This window comes from Herpailurus yagouaroundi, unplaced genomic scaffold (assembly GCF_014898765.1).
Source record: "Herpailurus yagouaroundi ecotype Mexico unplaced genomic scaffold, PumYag 210, whole genome shotgun sequence".
Taxonomy (NCBI): Eukaryota; Metazoa; Chordata; class Mammalia; order Carnivora; family Felidae; genus Herpailurus; species Herpailurus yagouaroundi.
Genome location: NW_024412441.1, coordinates 18,637,680 through 18,658,999, shown reverse-complemented (window position 1 = coordinate 18,658,999; position 21,320 = coordinate 18,637,680). Strand labels below are relative to the sequence as shown.

General features: G+C 36.7%; 1 protein-coding gene across 2 annotated transcripts in view; it reads left to right on the top strand.

The window, feature by feature from the left end:
- Positions 1 to 21,320, top strand: part of MGAT4A (alpha-1,3-mannosyl-glycoprotein 4-beta-N-acetylglucosaminyltransferase A) — a 121,452-nt gene that overhangs the window by 61,999 nt on the left and 38,133 nt on the right. For both annotated transcript variants that reach the window (XM_040453986.1, XM_040453985.1), the window contains one exon: positions 4,857 to 4,990. In XM_040453986.1, coding sequence (XP_040309920.1) covers positions 4,857 to 4,990 — 134 coding nt within the window. The remainder of the gene's footprint in view (positions 1 to 4,856; positions 4,991 to 21,320) is intronic.

Here is a 21,320-nt window from a genome sequence, read left to right as displayed (position 1 = left end):
ACCAGGCACTTCAGGGGTATCTCCCGTGTGGCTGTGTAGGCCCTACTGTGTGACTGAGCTGCATTTGCCTTCAGTCCATTTGACGGCAAAGGCCCACTCTACCTATGTGGGGCACATTGGGCAGGATTTAGTGTCTGTGCTCTTAGTGGGCTTTTGTAGTAGGTCAGCAGTCAGACCAGGTGCCTGCCATTAAGTCCATGTGGTGGGACTGCAGTTGCAGTGAACCGCAGGGCACTATCTCTGTACTGTCAACTATAAGGTTTGGCTGCTGGGACTGTGAGCACACTGGTTTGTATGGTTATAACCCCCTCTCTCCAGGGCAGGAGTCACTTTGGAGCGGCTCTGGTCCCTGCTAGGGTTGCTTGCATGGTGCATTGGGGCAGAAGTGGAGGGGCCCTTGGGTGGCTCAGTCGATTAAGCATCCGACTTTGGCTCAGGTCATGATCTCGTGGTTTGTGAGTTCGAGCCCTGCATCAGGCTCTGTGCTGACAGCTCAGAGCCTGGAGCCTGCTTCAGATTCTGTGTCTCCTCCTCTCTCTGCCCCTCCCGTGTTCATGCTCTGTTTCTGTCTCTCAATAATAAACGCTTAAAAAAAAAAAAAAGTGGCTTTGGAGGGATGCCTGCTAAGTGGGGTGGGTTGGATGGGGTGCCTCTGAAGGGGAATGCAGAGGTGGGGCACTTGGTACTAGCAAGATAAGTGGGGAGTGTTTGTGCTGGTTCCTGCAAGTGTCTAGCTATGTAGGCAGGGAAAATGGGGGAGACAGGGGTAAAAGAATGGCACTTGCTAGCACTTCTGTTCTGGGAGAAGTCTCCTGGAGATTCCTTCCCCTGCAGTGCAAAATCTGAGATACCCTAGGCACTTTTCAAACTGCTGCTTCCTTGCAGTGTCTCTGCAGGGTTGTTATGCTGGCTCTTTAAGCGTAGGGACTTAGCTTCCTATTGATCTCCAGCTCTCCTGGAGCTAAACCACCTGGTTTTAAAGTACCTGGAGTTAAGTACCTCTTGATTATAAAAACTCTGGAAGTTAAGCCCCACTGGTTTTCAAAGCCAAATGTTATGGGGACCCGTCTCTCCAGTGTGGGTTCATGCCTGTGGTGCTTGGTATGGGTTCTGCTCCTTTCCCTTCTGTTTGGGGTTAGTCTTACTGGGGTTTGGTTCCTAGGTGCGTTTCCACCCCTCCTATGCTTTTCAATGTGGCATTCTCTGTGATTAACTGGAAAGTCTGTTCTGCCAGTCTTTGAGTCTTTTTCAGAGTTAGTTGCACTGACGTAGCTTTTGTCTCAGTGTGTACATGAGCTCAGGATCTTCCTACTCTGCCATCTTCCCAGATGGGACTTCCCAGAAGTCCCAATATGACAGATCTTTTGAGCTCCTGGAAGCTCTTCATCTCAAAATGGAAGAGAAGACTATGGCATAGATTTTTGGGGATATCTTTTAAACCATTTGGATCTTAGTATTCTTTTTTTTTGAGGGGGGGTTGGTATTTCTTTTTAAATTTTAATTCCAATATAGTTAATATATAGTGTTAAATTAGTTTCAGGTATACAATATAGTGATTTTTATATATTACTCAGTGCTTATCATGGTAAATGTCCTCTTTATTCCTCACCACCTATTTCATTCATTCTCCCACTCACCTCCCTTCTGGTAACCATCTGTTCTTGGTTTATCTCTTTTTTTGTTTGTTTTATTTCTTAAATTATACCCATGGGTGAAATCATATGGTATTTGTCTTTCTCTGACTGACTTATTTCACTGAACATTATATTCTCTAGGTCCTTCCATGTTGTTGCAAATGGCAAGATTGCGTTCTTTTTATGGCTGAGTAATAGTCCATTGTATAAATATACACCACATCTTTATCCTTTCATCAGTCTATGGACACTGGGCTGCTTCTGTTATTTGGCTATTGTAAATAATGCTGCAATAAACATAGGTATGCATATATCTTTTTGAATTAGTGACTTCATATTCTTTGGGTAAATACCAAATAGTCCAATTACTGGATCATAGGGTAGTTCTGTTTTTAATTTTTTGAGGAATCTCCTTACTGTTTTCTGCAGCGGCTGTACCAGTTTGCATTTCCATGAACAGTACATGAGGGTTCCTTTTTTCTCCATATCTTCGCCAACACCTGCTATTTCTTTTGTGGTTGATTCTAGCCATTCTAACAGGTATGAGGTGTTATCTCATTGTGGTATTGATTTGCATCTCCCTGATGATGAGTGATGCTGAGCATCTTTTCATGTACCTGTTGGCCATCTCCTTTGGAGACATTTTTTTCTTTTTTTGAGAGAGAGGGCACAAATGAGCAAAAGGCAGGGAGGTGGGGGGAGAGAGAGAGAGAATCCCATGAAGGGCAGAGAGAGATGGGTGGGGGGAGAGAGAGGAGTGGGGCTCAAACTTACCCAATGCAGGACTTGAACTCACAAACCGTGAGATCATGACCTGAGCTGAAGTCAGATGCTTGACTGACTGAGCCACCCAGGCGCCCTTTGGAGAAATATTTGTTCATATCTTCTGCCCACTTTTTAATTGGATTATTCATTTTTCTGGTGTTTAGTTTATTCTTTATATATTTTGGATACTAACCCTTTATCATATATATTATTTGTAAATTATCTTCTCCCACTCAGTAGGTTGTCTTTTAGTTTTGTTGGTAGTTTTTCCTTTGATGTGCAGAAGCTTTTTATTTTGATGTAGTTAATTTTTGCTTTTGTTTCCCTTGCCTCAGGAGACACATTGCTAGAAAAATGTTGCTCTGGCCAATGTCAGAGAAGTTATTGCCAATGCTCTCTTCTAGGATTTTTATGTTTTCATGTCCACATTTTGGTGTTTAATCCGTTTTGAGTTTATTTTTGTGTATAGTGTAACAAAGTGTTCCAGTTTCATTCTTTTGTATATAGCCAAATTATGGATCTTAGTATTCTTATTTGCAGAATCATGGTGGTAGATTCATTGAGCTATGATCTTTGAGCTTCCTTCTAACTTTAGAATTTCATGACTTCTAAGTATTTTCTAGCATTTCCAATAAATTGTTTCATTATTAAGACAAGCATTTTTAATATTTGTAAAATATATCTCTACTGTTGTATAACAGCATATTAAGGCTTTTTTAAAAATTTATTTTGAGAGAGAGAGAGAGCATGCGCGCACAAGTGAGCCTGGGGAGAGGCAGAGAGAGAGAGACAGGGAGGGAGAGAATCCCAAGCAGGCTCTGCGCTGCCAGTGCCAAGCCTGATGTGGGGTTTGATGCCATGAACTGCAAGATCATGACCTGAGCCAAAATCAAGACTTGGATGCTTAACCAACTGAACCACCCAGGTGCCCCAAGATACTAAAGCTTTTTCAAAGGTGTTATTTAAACAAAACAAAACAAAACAAAACAAAACAAAACAAAACAAAACAAAACAAAAAAAACCTTTCTGAGAAATACAGTCCTATTGTAACACAATATATGCATTCCTAAAATTTATGCTATGCTGAATTGTGCAATAAAAGAAGAAAAATGAAGTTAGTATCATAGTTAGAAACTTTGTCAATTACACATACAGAAAGATAAGAACATAGTAAAAACAGCACAGTTTTACACATGTTAAATTATTAATACAAAAGTGCTATAATCAATATAGTACTCTACCTTGAATAATACTTGAGGTTTGCCTGTTAAAATGTGTTTCAGAAGGGTTGCAGTTTGGAAGGTTTTGAGAGGTGATGCAATCTGGTGGAAGTTTCAACACCAGCTGTGGATAGGTGTGGTTCTTAGCATGCAGTGAACTGAGGCAGCTGGTAGAGGTTGGAGGTATATACCATTCATGTATTTCTACATTGCTTAGTTCAGTTTTTTGAACTCATTTCAAGTGGATGCAGTTTTCTGTTTACCTAGTGAATGCTTGTCCCAGAGGAGAAATTGCGTGTAAACAAATGTGAATCCACATTATGCTCAGATATTTGCCTGATGTATTAGTCACTCAGGAAAAAATTTGCATTGGAAAAACAAGCATTATAGTAAAACTGGATGTAATTTTAGACTTAAAAGAAGTTGCACAAATATTATACACAGTGTTTTCATATACCTCACCTGGTTCCCCTAAATGTTCGAATTATGTAACCATAATATAATGATCAAACCCAGGAACTTTGTATTGATGCTATAGTATTGACTCACCTTAGATCCTATTCAGATTTTGTCATTTTTTTCATTGTTTTTCTTTTTCTGTTCCAGGATCCAACTCAGGATTCCATATTTCATTTAATTGTCATGTCTCCTTTGTCTTCTGCCATCTTGGACAGTTCTTTCTTTGTCTTTCCTGATCTTAACGCTTCAGAGAGTACCTGGACAATTATTTTGTAGATTATCCCCCTAATGTGGATTTGTCTGATATTTCTTCATAGTTAGGTTGAAGTTTGCATTTTTGGCAGGAAAACCACAGAAGGGATGTTGTGTCCTTCTGATTGCATTATATACATGGTATCTGAGATGTTAATTTTTAAGATGTGTTCAGTGTTTCTTGTAGTTGTATAATTTATATTTGTTTACACTTTATAGTCATTTGTTTTTAATGTGAGGTTTAATGTCTTCATTTTTATCAGTACCTTGACATATTTTATGGATAAGCCCTGTAAAAAGGATTATACTGTTATGGGTATCCCTTTATATCCTCCGATTATTTTTCTGTGTAAAGTAGTTTATTTTGTGGTTTATTTTGATTCCTCAATTATTATTGAGTAGTAAATTTTGATTTTTCAGTTATTTCTATCAATTTGAGAGGGTATAATCACTTTTGAAATACAGTGTTACTCTATACTGTCTTGTGAAATCTTTTTATATAATTACTATCATTATTTTCTTTCAGTGTCAATAGTAATGGGAATTCCCACGGTGAAGAGAGAAGTTAAATCTTACCTCATAGAAACTCTTCATTCCCTTATTGATAATCTGTATCCTGAAGAGAAGTTGGACTGTGTTATAGTAGTCTTCATAGGAGAGGTAATTATTTAATTCTTATTATTTTCTTTTACCACATATAATCTATAAGAGTCGAAACCATAGTTGAATGTTTTAATATGCTTTTATAAACATCTTTTTAAAATGTGATGAATAAAGTTTCGATGATATATTACTTCTCATAGTTAAATGTAAGTCTAACTGGTGTTTGCCTTAGCTTCTCTCCTGCAGTAACAATCCACAAACAGTAATCTGTTGTGAATAGGATAATATTATACATATAAATCTTTTAAGAGCAGTGAGTTCCTTAAAAGGATAATGTTCTTAATGTTTTCTTTAATGTAGAAGTGAACACATGCATACTGTTTAAAACTATTACAGAAATGTATAATGAAAATTTACCTGTTACTCCTCCATGTAGCTATAACTACTATTGATATTCTGAAATACATTTTAAGATATTTTTCCTGTGGCTTGTATACATATATATAAATGGGATTTTTCTCTATATTTTTTCATATCATGGACATTTTTCTACTAAAACGAATATCATAACATCATTTTTTTATGACTGCTAAATATTCATTGTATGGTTTTAACATAATTGATTTAATTTCTGATTGATAAACATTTAGACTGTTTCCAAATATTTGCTCTTTTTTTTGAAGACTGTACTGTGCATTACCCTAAGTAAATTGTTGGGCACGTGTGTAGTTACTGATGTGGGATCCAGTCATAAATGTGGAATTGCCAGGTCATAGTCTATATACATTAAAATATTCATACATGGCCAAAATGCCCTGCAGAAGCTGAACCAGCAGGGTTCCACCAGAAGGGAGAAAGCAGTTTATCCCTCTTCCAGCAATCTGTGAGAGAGCCTGTTTTCCTGTCCCCACACTCTGTTATGTAATACTAGTCTTTACATTTTTATGCCAAGTTGATGGATAAAAATAATATGCTGCTTTTGTTTAATTTGGATTTCCTTATAATGGGATTAAGTATTGGTTTATGTGTGTCTTTTGACTATTTGTATTTATGCAAATTTTATTTGTTAATCACATACTGTATGTCGGTAGAGATTGGTACAATATCCTTGGAAAGCAATTTGGCAATAGCTATTACAATTTAAAGCGCTATACTCAGTGACCTAACATTCTGCTTCTAAAAATTGATCCAATAGAAACATTTGCACATGCGTAAATATATTCAGGCTCATACACACATTTATATAGCTCCTACATATGCATTAATTAGATGAATAGAGAAAATGATCTTGTGGAATATACTCCAAATGATTAGTAGCAGATATCGTGAGAGTTGGGATTATGGGACTATGCCACCTTCTCTTGTATACAGTTTTATAAAATTTTGAGCCTGTACTGATTTTAATGAGGGAAAAAAGCCTTAACACTATATAAGAAAAAAATATACACTTACATAAAGGAAAAACTCAGTTTTTTTCTTCCATACAGGAAGAATTCAGTTCTTTCCTACTGTGTGTTTCTTCCCTGTGTGTCTCTACTTTTACGTAAACACTTTATTGACACTTCTAGTCAGCAAATGTGTGGAAGCTTTCCTCCACACCAAGCAATCCTCTGTGACAGCAGCTAGGTGTCCTACAATTTAACCTAATTCTGATGCTATCTACCTGAAATTAGCATCAGATCTCCTAGGTTAAGGGCTTAGTCCTACAAAACCAGCCCCTACCCCCACATATGCACATATTTCTGATGCCAGTTGCAAGCCCAGGTTGTCCCTTGTATTTCTGACCAACTAACTACAGATTGGAGGTTCCAAAGACTCCCCCCTGTGCCTTCTTGAGTTCAGTTAACTTGTTAGAGTGCCTTACAGAACTCTGCACAACACTTACAGTTTGCTAATTCATTAAAGGCTACAGATGCACATCCAGATGGAAGAGGTGCATGGGGAAGTGTATGTAGGAAGAGGCATGGAGCTTCCATGCTGTCTGAGGGTGCCACTCTCCACCACCTTCCTTTATTCACCAGCATTGAAGGTGTCCAACCCTGTCCTTTTTTTTAATTGTTTTTAATGTTTATTGATTTTAGAGAGAGACACACACAGAGTGCAAGCGGGAGAGGGGCAGAGAGAGAGGGAGACACAGAATTGCAAACAGGCTCTAGGCTCTGAGCTGTCAGCACAGAGCCTGACACGGGGCTTGAACCAACAAACAGTGACATCATGACCTGAGCCGAAGTCAGATGCTCAACTGACTGACCCACCCAGGTGCCCCCTTTTGGGTTTTTATGGAGGCCTCATTACATGATTTATGAAATAATGATTTATTAAATCATTGGCCATCGATGATTGATTCAACCTCCAGCTCTTCTCCCCTCCCCAAAGGTTGGAGAGGGGTAGGACTGAAAGTTTCAACCCTCTGATCACATGGTTGACTCTCCTGGCAGCCAGCCCCCATCCTTCATTGGGGGGTGTGTCTAAAACTGATCTCATTAACATAACAAAAGACACTTTTGTTGCTCTCATCACTTAGGAAATTCCCAGGTTTCCAGAGCTCTGCCAGAAATGGGACAAAGACCAAATATATATGTATTATTATAAATCACAATATTATAACTTAGAAGTAGAATTCCATATTCAGGCACAGATGTGTGTACATCACTCAGATGTAATAACATGGGTTTTGGAATCAGACAACCCATATTCAGGGCCTGAATTCTGTCACTGCCACTTGAGTAGGTCATTTTTTCTCTCTTCATCCTGTTTCGTCATCTCTAAAATGAGAATTCTGCTATTGAGCCTTTTAAGCTCAACAGTGTTGCCTGCAGGTGCAATGAGATCACACACGGAGAGGTGTCGTGCACTGACTGCAGTTTAAGTGCCCGCAGTAATCTGATCTCCAAAGACTCCGCTCCTGAATTGCAGTATTTGTATATGTATCTATATAGAATTTCAGTTATTTGTAAGAAAGTCTATTCTGAACAGAATAATTTATAGAATTCATTGAATTGCTTTTAGGCAATTTAAAATTATTGATCACTGTATTTGATTCTGCCTTGATTAGTAGTTTTAATCTAAGTGTCTGGTAACCTGTGCTTCATTAACACTAGTAACAAGCGCATATACTGTGGCTGTGACCTGATCTACAGTTTGCATGGTCCAGATCTACACTATGTCTCTAGTATCCTTCTAAGCCCATATTTTCAACTGCCTACTTGATAACATTAGTTGAATGTTTTATGAGCAATTTTTAATCTCTCTATAACTAAGTTAATCTGATTTTCTCAAACTGCTTCTCTTCCAGGTTTCCCATGTGTTTATTAAAGGTTCTTTACATCATGGAATTAATAGTTCTGTGTTCCAGTCATTTTACTCTTATTTTGTTATGTAGACCTCAGTGTGTTCTCAGTTCTATTTGTGTTATTCCTTAGCCTGAAACATTGCCTCTTCCTTCCTCTTTTTTTTAAAAATTATTTTAAGTTTATTTATTTATTTTGAGAGAGACAGAGACAGCGTGAGTAGGGGAGGGGCGGAGAGAGAGAGAATCCCAAGCAGGCTCCACATTACCAGCGCAGAGCCCAAGGCAGGGCTCAAACTCACAAAACTGTAAGACCATGACCTGAGCCAAAACTGAGATTCGGACACTTACCTGACTGAGCCACCCAGGCACCCCTTCCTTTCTCTTTCTTAATCATCCTTAAGCCTCTCTGGGAGGAGAAGAGAGACAGAAAAGTAGTTACTAACTCTTTGTTCTTTGTTCTTCTCTGGTGATTTCTGTCTTTGGGTCATTTAGGCATAAATGATGAGGCATTTATAGAACATGCAAAGTTTTGAACAGTTGACTCTTGACGTATTGTTTGAAAGTTCACTAGCTCTATTCTAGAATTGTAGGAGTTAAGAGGAATAAATTCCAGTTGCTCTGAAGGATCCATGATATGATCCAAGTGTGATATTTAGATTTTAAGATTATATCATTTTTGTGTTTACTTTTACTTACTACTTTTACTTTAATTATAACCTTTGTATTTTAATGATCATTTGTTGTCTGTATGCCTCACTATTATATATTTTATAATTTTTCTTTTTTTTTTTTAAGTTTTTTTTTCCAATGTTTATTTATTTTTGGGACAGAGAGAGACACAGCATGAACGGGGGAGGGGCAGAGAGAGAGGGAGACACAGAATCGGAAACAAGCTCCAGGCCCTGAGCCATCAGCCCAGAGCCTGACGCGGGGCTCGAACTCCCGGACCGCGAGATTGTGACCTGGCTGAAGTCGGACGCTTAACCGACTGCGCCACCCAGGCGCCCCCTTTTTTTTTTTTTTAATTTTTTTTCAATGTTTATTTATTTTTGGGACAGAGAGAGACACAGCATGAACGGGGGAGGGGCAGAGAGAGAGGGAGACACAGAATATAATTTTTCTTGTACTGTATTATCATTTATATTATTTCTGCCGCTCATGACCATTTTTGACAAAATGTTTTCCTATATTGTACTCTGGATTTTAGCAAAATTTGCTTTTCCTGTTCTATATAAGAATAGAAATATAAGTATTTGGAGAATTCTCTATTTTATGAATTTTGGTGGGAGGAAACTTTTCTCCCATTATGAAACTAAAAATGTTAGATAATTGCTTTACCAGTTCAGGCCTATGACATGAGCTCAGCCACTTGATATTCCTATCCTGTACTTTGAGTGGAGCTTAATTATTTTCTGATAACACAGAAAACCCAAAAGAATAAACAAATTATTAGAAATAATAGGGGAATTTATCAAGGTAGCTGGATATAGGTTCAATTTATATTTCTGTATGTTAGTCACAAAAAAATATTTTTTCTAAATCTGTTTTCTAAAGAAGCAGGGATTGTGGAATATATATCAGTTTGGTATTGTCTCATGTTTCCTTATGATTAAATTCAGGTTTTACATTCTTTTAGCAAGAACACCATACAAGTGATATGGTATTCTTTCTCAGACTGTCATATTAAGATGATGTTGATATATCTCATTATCAGCATTGTTAACTTATCACACTTGATTAAATTGGTGTCTGACAGGTTTCTCTACTATAAATATACTCTTTTTCCTTATGTACTTAGAAGCTTTCTTTTGGAGTGATACCTTGAGATATTGCAAATATCTTGTTTTTCCTCGTAACTTTTTCCCAACTAATCATCCTTGATGATTCTTGCCTGTAACAATTATTATGTTTGCTGAATGGTGACTTTCTAGTTCCTTTCACATTTATTCATTGGAATTCTATAAGGAAAAGCTATCCTTTTCTCCAATTTTATTTATTTTGTCAGTTATTGATATCAGGGTGCTCTTGTGGATATTACTATACATTTTTTACTTTGTTACTAAAATTGTTCCATTTTTGGCCATTGATTGTCCTTTGGAGTTGGCTACTCTGTCCTTTCAATATGTCCCATCATTTTTCCTTATATTCTAGCAGTGTAAGATGTTCTAGGCTCATCTTATATTTTCCCTACCCCAAACCTGGAATCAGCCATGTCCCCAAGCAACCTGGTTCTGTTAATTGGAGAATAGTATTAGAAACCAAGACCTGGGTTCTAGATAGGCTCATTGCTTCTGAGGGATCAGTGCTTCTAATCCTTTCAGTGAGCAGAACTAGGAGATACTTGTATGCATACATACACACCTGTACATCTATCTAGGTCCTATGTCCATTTATCTGTATATGTTAAAAATTATGAGTTTGTTATGATACCTTTGATAACAATGCAGTACTGCAGGGTTCATTCTAGCCTCTTCCAATTCCTTATTCTTATTTTCCCCCTCAGTGGGAAACTTGGCTCTTGTGATTCACAGTATATCTACTTAACTTGCTTAATCCTAAATAAACGTAGTTTCTGAATTGCTAACCTATTTAAATCTACTGATTAAAGTTCATTTTCTGGGACGCCTGGGTGGCTCAGTCGGTTAAGCGTCTGACTTCAGCTCAGGTCATGATCTCACAGTCCGTGAGTTTGAGCCCCGCGTCAGGCTCTGTGCTGACAGCTCAGAGCCTGGAGCCTGCTTTGGTTTCTGTGTCTCCCTCTCCCTCTGCCCCTCCCCTGCTCATGCTGTGTCTGTCTCTGTCTCAAAAATAAATAAAAACATTTACAAATTTTTTTTAAAAAGGTCATTTTCTAATTTCTTAAGGTCCATATAATGAGTTTTCCCTGAGGTTCTGTGTAGTCAAAAATGTTATCTTCTGTCTTTATTCTTCGCATAAGTATAGAAGCTTTTAGTCACATTTTCTTTTTTGAGGAGTTGGGGTGAATGGGGAGTGCTTCTGCTGAGGCTAGCCAGATGACCTTCCACACTTCTTACTCCTTGCTATAAGAAACTCATATTGCCAGTTGCCCAAATGATTCTTTTTCTGTCTTTAAGGCTTAGTCATCTTGCTATAACATGTCTTGGTTTCAACCATTGTGGATCATTTTTCCCTGGCACATAATATGCTCTTTAGGTATATAAGATCATATCATATCTTAACTCAAGGAAAGAACTTTTGAATGCTCTTTCTATTAGCATTTTAAGATATACAACAAAGTTGAAAGAATTTTACAGTTACACCTGTATACATAACACCTGCAATGTACTACTAAGGTTTTAGTATTTTTATTTATCATATCTCTACCTATCCATCCTTTATCCATCATTAATCCATTGTATTTATGTATCTTCTTTGGGGAAGTTTCTTCAAATCATTTGCCCATTTTAAAAAATTGTGTGGTTTTTTTGTATTTTGTTTTTGAGTTAGCAGAATTCTTTATATATACTGGATACCATTCCTTTGTCAGTTAGGGGTGTTTTGTGAGTATTTCCTTGCAATCTGTGGAAGTCTTTTTATGTTTTTCGCATTTTCTTGGTGAGTAGAAGTTTTTAATTTTGATGAAATCTAATTTATCAGTGTCTTCTACATTTGTGATTATTGTTCTCTATGACCTAAAAAATCCTTGCTTAGCCCCAAATTGTGAAGATCATCTTTTCTGAAAACTTTGTTTTAACTTTTCTATTTTAGGTCTGTTATCCATCTTGGGTTAATTTTTGTTATGGTATAACAAAGTATTCACTTGCATTGTTTTTCATGTTGGGTGTTTGTTTCTTCCAGTACCAGTTATTGAAAACACTTTCCTTTCCCAGGTGGATTGCTTTGGTGCCTTTGTTGAAAATCCAGTGACCAAATAAGTGTGGGTCTCTTTTTCTGTTCTGTTCCATTCACCTGTTGGTTGATCCTCATGCAAAGACCTTACTTTCTCGATTACTATATCTTTGAATTAAGTTTTGAAATCAGGTTGGGTTAAGTCCTCCAATTTTGTTATTTTCAGGATTGATTTAGATATTTTAGGTCCTTTGCATTTCCATATACATCTTAGAATCCTCACAATCATTTCTAATATCTGGTATTGCTTCATGGTGACAAGTGCTTCAGCTGTGTGTTTTTTCTTTTAAATTAATGGGAAATATCTGGTCACAATTTTTTTCTGTTTTGTGGCTCTCACTGTAGTTTTTTTTTTTTTATTCGTTCATAGGCTTTGTTGAATTTCTTCCTCTTTTCTCATTTTTTTGTACAGTTGCTGTGCTGGTTCCTTTTTTATGAATCATCATAGAAGGAAGTGGCTTTTTTTTCCCTAGGCCACTGGTTTATAGGAAGAGGAGGGGGCAGAGTAGTGTTCCAGACTAGGGTTTTTTTTTTTTTTTTTTCTTCTTTCTAGTCAAAGACTCCCTTTGTGGCTGCTACAGAGTCAGGCTGCTTCCTGCAGATATAGTTAGTCTTTGCCGTTCTTCAAGCTACCTCTGATTATTGGAACCACACTGGATTCCTTTTGAGCTTGAGAAGCTTGGTTGTTAATATTGGTCGTATTGAAAATCGAGTTTGCAGTTTTGTATCCATTTCTCATTGATAATTCTGTATAATGTCAATGCTATCTTTATAGGCAAATTCTATATAAGTGGTTTAGTCTTTTCTAGTTAGATAGTTCAGTGTGCTTTCAGCCAGAGTTTAGTTACCTGAATGCTTCAGAACTTTTTACCACCCAAAGCACTGGAGGAGTATAGTAGCCTCAGAAACAGTAGTCCTCTGTATAGTTAGGTTTGCTCAAACTCTCATCAATGACCTGTTAGCCATCTTTTTTAATAAAGGCAGAAGTACAGATATCATGCTAAGTATTCAGGGAACAAACACTTATTGAAGTACCAAAATGAGGAAGGTACTGGAAGAGATTAAAAAAGAAACCCACTGGACAATAGATTGTCCCCTTAACTTGTAATCTAGCATTACACAGGGACATTTTTTTTCTCTACTTTTCTTGTTATTCTGCACTTCAAAAAAATATTTATTAGTTGTAAATGCACATGGCTAAAGAATCCCAGTAGTCTGTGGAGTACTACTAAAGAGTAGTCTCCTGTCCTCACTCTTCTACCTCTCCTGCCGTTTCCTTCTTTTCCCTTCTCCATTTCCTTCTCCTCTGAGACTTTTTATGTCTTCTAGCCCTGGCTTGCTGGCAATCAGGCAAAGTAGACAGCCCTCCCTCTAATGCTCTTCAGTTGACATTTTTCTTTGATCTTTTCAAAGAACTCACTTTTAGTTTTGTTAACTTTATCATTCCTTTATTTTCCTGTTGCATTAATTTCCATTTTTTATTTTTCTTTCTTTCTGTTTGCATTTAGTTTGGTTTACTCTTTTTTCTAGAGTGTCTTCAATTTTTTTTTAATGTTTATTTTTTTGAGAGAGAGACAAAGACAGAGCACGAGTGGGGGAGGGGCAGAGAGGGAGACATAGAATCCAAAGCATGCTCCAGGCTCTGAGCTGTCAGCACAGAGCCTGACGTGTGGCTCGAACTCACAAGCTGTGAGATCATGACCTGAGCTGAAGTCAGACGCTTAGCCAGCTGAGCCACTCAGTCGCCCCTCTTTTTTCTAGATTTATAAGGTGAATTCTTAGATTTTTGGCTGGAGAACTTTTCTAGTAGAGGCAATTTTAATGTATAAATTTCTCATTAGCTGCATCTCATAAACTTTGTTAAGTTTTATTTTCATTCAGACCAAAATACTTTCTAAATTCCCTTGTGATTACTGGTTTGACCCATGGATTATTTGGAAATGTGTTGTTTAATTTTTACCTATTCGTAGATTTCCCAAATTTCCTTCTGTTGTTTGATTTCTAATTCAGGCTTTTTAAATTTATCAGTACTTGTTTATGGGCCAGGAGATGGTCTATCCTGGACAGGGTTTCATGTGTGCTTTAAAAGAATGGATTCTGCTATTGTCAAGGGGAGTGTTTCATAAGTGTCTGTTAGGTCAGGTTCGTAGTGTTGTTCAAGTCTTCTGTAGACTTGCTGATTATCTGTCTAGTGTTTCTATTCTTGATTTTAAATTACAGATTACTGTGTTAGTGCATCAGTAGTGTTTTTGACCTATAATTTTTTTAGCAGTTATATTTTAAGATGTTTACTTATACATTTGTTACAAATCATACAGATGCCAATTAGGAAGAAATTGTACATGTATAATAACCTATAAAATTTGCTCATAGTTCAACAAATATTTACCAAAATACTGGTAAGTACCAGGCATATCATTGAATAAAACAAAGCCTCTGCCCAGTGAAGTTTACATTATAGAAAAATACATATTAAAAAACAAATATATAATACATTAAATGGTAGTAAGTGCTAGAAGAATAAGTCAGAATAAATGGGAAAGGGAGTATGGGATTGCCAGGGGATGGTTTATTAGACTGGTCAGGACATTTGGGCAAAGATTTGAAGGATGTGGGAGTTGAACAATCCAAGCTGACTAACAGCATGTGCAAAGACCCCAAGGCAAGAACATTGCTTGGCACATTTTGTGAAACAGTGAGGAGAGACCTGTGTGGTTAGAGCAGAAAAGGTGAAGGGTTCAGTAGTAGGAAGTAGTCAGAGAAGGAGTGGGGTGGGCCAGGTCACATAGGACACTGCAGGCCATTGTAAGAACTTTGCTTTTACTCTGAGTCAGAGGGCTAACATTTTTTTGTAAAGGGCCACATGGCAAATATCTTTGGTTTTACAAGCCATACATTTTCTGTTGCATCTATTCAACTCTGCTGATACAGCCTAAAAACAGCCAGACAATATGTAAATGAATGGGTGGGGTTGTGTTCCAATAAGATTTTACTTTATGAAAACTGACAGTGGGAGGTGCCTGGGTGGCTCAGCTGGGTAAGCTTTGACTTTGGCTTAGGTCATGATCTCACAAGTTCGAGCCCCACTTTGGGCTCTGTGCTGATAGCTCAGAGCCTGGGCCCTGCTTCAGATTCTGTGTCTCCTTCTCTCTCTGCCCCTCCCCAGGTCATGCTCTGACTCTCTTTCTCTCTCTCAAAAGTAAATAAACATTAAAAAATTTTTTTAAAAATTTTTTTAATGTTAAAAAAAAACAACAGGCAGTGGGGGGCGCCTGGGTGGCTCAGTTGGTTGAGTGTCCGACTTTGGCTCAGGTCATGATCTCGTGGTCTGTGAGTTCGAGCCCCACGTCCTGCTCTGTGCTGACAGCTCAGAGCCTGGAGCCTGTTTCAGATTCTGTGTCTCCCTCTCTTTCTGCCCTTCCCCCACTCATGCTCTGCCTCTTCTCTGTCTCAGAAATAAATAAACATTAAAAAAAATTAAAAAAAAAACAGGCAGTAGGTCTGTTTTGATATAATTACGACAAAATCATTTGAGGGTTTCAAGTAGGGAAGACACTTGACTTACTTCTTATTCCTTTAATGTTTTAAAATAATTTATTTTGAAATAATTTTGGATTTACAGAAAATTTTCACAAATAATAGAGAATATTCCCTTCACTCAGCTTGTTGTAATGTTAACTTATGCAGCCCTAATAAAATGATCAAAACCAGGAAGTTAACATTGGTATAATACTAATTATAGGTAAACTGTAGGTTTTATTCAAATTTGGTATTTTTCCACCTAATGTCATTTTTCTATTTTAATATCCAGTCCTAAATATCACACTGCATTTAGTTGTTCTGACTCCTTAGTTTCTTTCTATCCCTGATAGTTCTTGCACTTTTCTTGTCTTTCATGAATTTGGAAACCATTAGTGAGTACACTAGTCAGTTACTTTATAGAATGTCTCAGTTGGGATTTGTCTGATATTTTCTCATGATTAGATTGTAGTTACATATTTTTGGTGAGAATAATATGACTTACCTTTTAAAAGGATCACACTACTTTGGAAAGGGAAGAAGCAAGGAGATTACTTAGGAGATTTGTAATAATCCAGGTGAGGCTTGGACTAGGATTTGTAAAGGTGGTAAGAATTTGAACTGAATGGGTTCTGATTAGAAAAGTTTGAGAACTATTGCTGTAGCATCAACTGTTTAGGAGAAGGAAAGGAAGAAAGGCTATAACAGATATATTAGAAAAGAAGTTTTTTGTTGTTTTTTAATGTTGTTTATTCTTTCTTTTATCTTTCAACAACTTGACCATTTTAGAAGCTAGTAAAGCTAACTAGTATTTGTTAGTCTTTGTTGCTATATTTGCATTGAATTTGAAGTATCATAAAGCCAAGCATTAAATGGGTGGGAATAGCTTTTCCTTGGACCTTAGGGAAGTAAAATTTATTATGAGCTGCCAGCCCCATTCTACCACCTGTCTTTTAGTCCTTTTGACTTGCCACTTGTACACATTATCTTTCTGGAATTTTCATTGGTTTCTTATTATGTAAAGTGACATCTGCTTCAGGCCCTGAAAGAGTTAATAAGGACTGGGCTTATTTTCCTGCTGTAAGTAACTAGAAGGCTGAACAAAATATGATTCATTTGTTCTCAGACGTTGGACAACAGACTGTGCATGATGTGATTCCCAGAGACAGAAAAATAAGTGCAGTGGATACCACAATTCCCCCAACTTTCTGCCTGGAGATGCATTCCAGATCACATTGCAGGAAGGGCAGCTGCAAATAGAGCAAGTGGAAACTGCAGGTTAGAGTTGCAGAAAGAAGACTGCTGCACAGAAAATGATGATGCCTTTTTTGTCTTTGTTGTATTAGGGCCACACATATGTAGGGTGAAATTAACAAGTCTGGGGGGGAGGGGGAATGATCAGGGAACTATAACCCGAACAGTTCCCATTGCTCACACAGGATGGGTTCTGACCAACTGGAATGGCAGGGCATTTAGTGGCAACTCCAGAGGAGTTAAAATATCCTTGAAACGGTTATTCTAGGCCCATCCCAGTAAAGCTTAAAAAGAGGCCTATGGGGGGTCAACTGATGAACAAATAACGGCCTGTTAAAATAAAGCCCAATACTTTTTTAAAAAACAAGGTTAAGACACTCAACAATGTAACATTTGTAATGTTTATTATCAAATAAAAAATGGTTAGTATGCCAAAGAAAAAAATGAGTCATAACTAAAAGAAAATTTAGCTAATAGAAACAAATCTAGAAATGACAGAGGTGATAGAACTGGCAGGAAAGGACAATAAAACAACTATTACAAACATTTTCAAGTCCTTAAAACAATGAGGAATGGAATGGAAGATGTATTACAGAGCCAAATGGTGGAACATATAGCAATGAAAAGTACAATATCTGAAATTTAAAATTTACTGAATAATCTTAAAGGCAGATTAGACCCTGCAGAAGGAAAGGTCAGTGATTTTAAAAATAACAATAGAATGTATCCAAAATTAAATTAAATAGGGGAAAAGACTGAAAAAATTAAGAATAGCGCCTCAGTGGCCAATGGGATAATATTAATTGATCTACCATACGAAATTCCAGAATGGAGAGGAAAAAGAAGGAATAATTGCGTTTTGGAAACAAGAAAAGTATAAACCCTTAGATTCAAGAAGTCCAAAAAGTCCTAGGCAGAATAAACACAAAACCATTGTCAGGTATGTCCTAATCAAATTGCTGAAAACCAGAGATAAAGAGAAGATCTTGAAAGAAGCCAAAGACACATTATGCACAGAAAAAGAAAAGAATACTACTCTCGATTCTTGTTAGAAAGTATGAAGGCCTGAGACAATGGAACATCATCTTTAAAGTGTTGGAGGGGGAGCCCGTTTTTTTTTTGTTTGTTTGTTTGTTTGTTTTCATTTTTAAGGTTTTAGTTGAATTGACTTGTATTTAATCAATTAGTATTAAGTGTTCATGCTACATACAACCTCATGACACCCAGGTGTGTGGGCATCTGTGAAAGCAGTGCACAGATATAGTGCAATCTCTATCCAAATAACAATGACATTTTTCTCAGAACTAGAACAGAGAATCAAAGGGCACCTTTATCCCTTCTACGGGTGGGCCACCTGAGGGCCTTTCCACTGTGCTCACTTGCCTGGTCTCCTGCTATGTCACGGGCTTCTGAATTCTAAGCAGGTTCTTTCACAATATTTGTTTGAGACTTTGTTTCATTTCTTTCATTTCTTGATAGAATGAATAAACAGAAAATGAGTAAGGATAGAGATGACTTAAACAATAGTATCAGCCTAATGATATAAAATCTTAAGAGGTAATTTAGAAGGTAACTATCAAACGTGGTGGATATTGTTTTTATTTTCATGACATCTTTCCAGAGACTATCTTATGGTCTATTGGAGTGATTCAATCTTTTTAAAAAATTGAATTATAATTGACGTACAATACTATAGTAGTTTCAGATGTACAGAATAGAGATTCAATATTTTATACATTATAAAATGATGACCACAATAGATCTGGTTACCATCTATCACCATGCAAAATTGTTACAATATTATTGACTATATCCTGATGCTGTACGTTACATCCCCATGACTTATTTATTTTGTTACTGGAAGTTTGTACCTTTTAATGTCCTTCACCTGTTCACCAATGCCCCCAACCGCATCCACTATTTTCTATATCTATGAGTCTGTTTTTATTCTGTTTGTAAATTTTGTTTTGTTTTGTTTTTTAGATTCCATGTATAAGTGAAATTATATAGTGTTTGTCTTTGACTCATTTCACTTAATGCAGGTCCATCTATGTTGTCACACAGATGGGAAGATTTCATTCTTTTTTTATGGTTGAATAATATTCCACATTGTTTCTATACCACATCTTCTTTGTCTATTTATCTATCACTGGACACTTGGGTTGCTTCCACATCTTGGCTTTTGTAAATAATGCTGCATTGAACATAGGGAAACTATATCTTCTCAAATCAGTGGTTTTGTTTTCTTTGGATAAATACCCAGAAATGGAATTGTTAAATCATATGGTAGCAGTATTTTTAATTTTTTGTGGACTCTGTACTGTTTTCCACAGTGGCTGCACCAATTTACATTCCCACCACCAGTGCACAAGGGTTCTCTTTTCTCAGCATTCTTGCCAACACTTGTTATTTCTTGTCTTTTTGATACTAGCCATTCTGACAGGTTTAACATTGCTTTGATTTGTACTTCCCTGATAATTAGTGATGGTGAGCATCTTCTCATGTGCCTGTGTGTATGTCTTTTTTTGAAAAATGTCTATTCAGTTCTTCTCATTTTTAAATCAGGCTTTTTAGTTTTTTGTTTTTGGATTGTATCAGTTTTTTTATATATTTTGGATAGCAACCTTTTATCAGATGTATCATTTCCAAGTATCTCCTCCCATTCAATAGGTTGCCTTTTCATTTTGTTGATGGTTTCTTTTGTCACACAAAAGCTTTTTGTTTGATGTAGTTCCATTTGTTTATTTTTGCTTTTGTTTACTTTGCCTGAGGGGAAATATCCAAAAAAGTATTTCTGAGACTGATGTCAAAGTGTTTACCACCTATTTTTTTTCTAGGAGTTTTATGGCTTAATTTCTTACATTTAAGTCTTTGATGAATTCTGAGTTAATTTTTGTCTTTGTATAAGATTTTATTCTGGTCCAGTTTTATTCTTTTGCATGTGACTGCAGTTTTCTCAACACGATTGAAGAAACTGATTTATACCTTGGTATGTTCTTGTCTCTTTGTTGTAAATTAGTTGACCATTTAAGGGTAGGTTTATTTCTGGGCTCTCTTCTACTCCATTGAATATTTGTCTTTTTTCCATCAGTGCCATACTGTTTTGATTACTATGGCTTTGTAGTATAGTTTGAAATCAGGAGCATGTTACCTCCAGCTTTGTTCTTTCTTCTCTCTCAAAATTGCTTTGGCTATTTAGGATCTTTTGTGGCTCCATATGAATTTTGGGATTATTTGTTCTAGTTCTGAGAAAAATGCCATTGGTAAATTTGGTAGGGATTGCACTGAATCTGTAGAGTGCTTTGAGCAGTATGGACATTTTAACAATATGGATCCTAACAAGCCAAGAGCATGGTATATCTTTCCCTTTGTTTGTGTTGTCTTTAATTTCTTCCATCACAGTCTTAGGGTTTTCAGAGTGCAGATCCTTGACCTCCTTGGTTAAATTTCTTACCTATTGTATTCTTTTTAATGCAGTTGTAATGGGATGGTTTTCTTAATTTTTTTCCCTGATAGTTCATTATTAGTGTACAGAAACATAACGGATTTCTGTGTGTTAACTGTGTATCCTGCAAATTTACTGAATTTGTCAGTTTTAATAGTTTTTTTTTTTTTTTGGTGGAGTCTTTAGGGTTTTCTATGCATAATCATGTCAACTGCAAATAGGGCAGTTTTACTTTCTTTTCCATTTGAATGCCTTTTATTTCTTGCCTCATTGCTGCGGCTAAGACTTCTAATACTACTTTGAATAAAAGTATTGAGAGCAGGAATCCTTGTCTTGTTTCTGATCTTAGAAGAAAAGCTTTCAGCTTTTCACGCTTTTATTGTTAAGTATTATGTTAACTGTGTGTTTCTCAAATATGGCCTTTTTTATGTTGATGTACATTCCCTTTATACCTACTTTGTTCAGAATTTTCATCATAAATAGATGTTGAATTTTGTCAGGTGCATCTTCTGCATCTGTTGAGATGATCTTGTAATTTCTGTCTCTCGTTTTTTAAATGTGTATCACAATAATTGATTTGCGGATATTAAAACATTCTTGCATCCCTACTTGGTTATGGTATATGATCCTTTTGATGTATTGTGGAATTTGGTTGCTGATATTTTTGTTGAGTATTTCTGTGTCTGTGTTCATCAGGGAAATTGGCCTGTAATTGCTTTCTTGGGGTAGTATCTGTCTGGTTTTCGTATCAGGGTAATACTGGCCTTGTAAAATGGGAAGTGTTTCTCTTCAATTTTGGGGGATAATTTGTGAAGTATAGATATTATCTCTTCTTTAAATATTTGATAGAATTCACCTGTGAAGCCATTTTGTCCTGAACTTTTGTTTGTTGGGAGGTTTTTTAAAGATCTGTTTTAGGGGTGCCTGGGCGGCTCAGTCGGTTGAGCGACCGACTTTGGCTCAGGTCATGATCTCGCAGTTTGTGAGTTTGAGCCCCGCATCGGGCT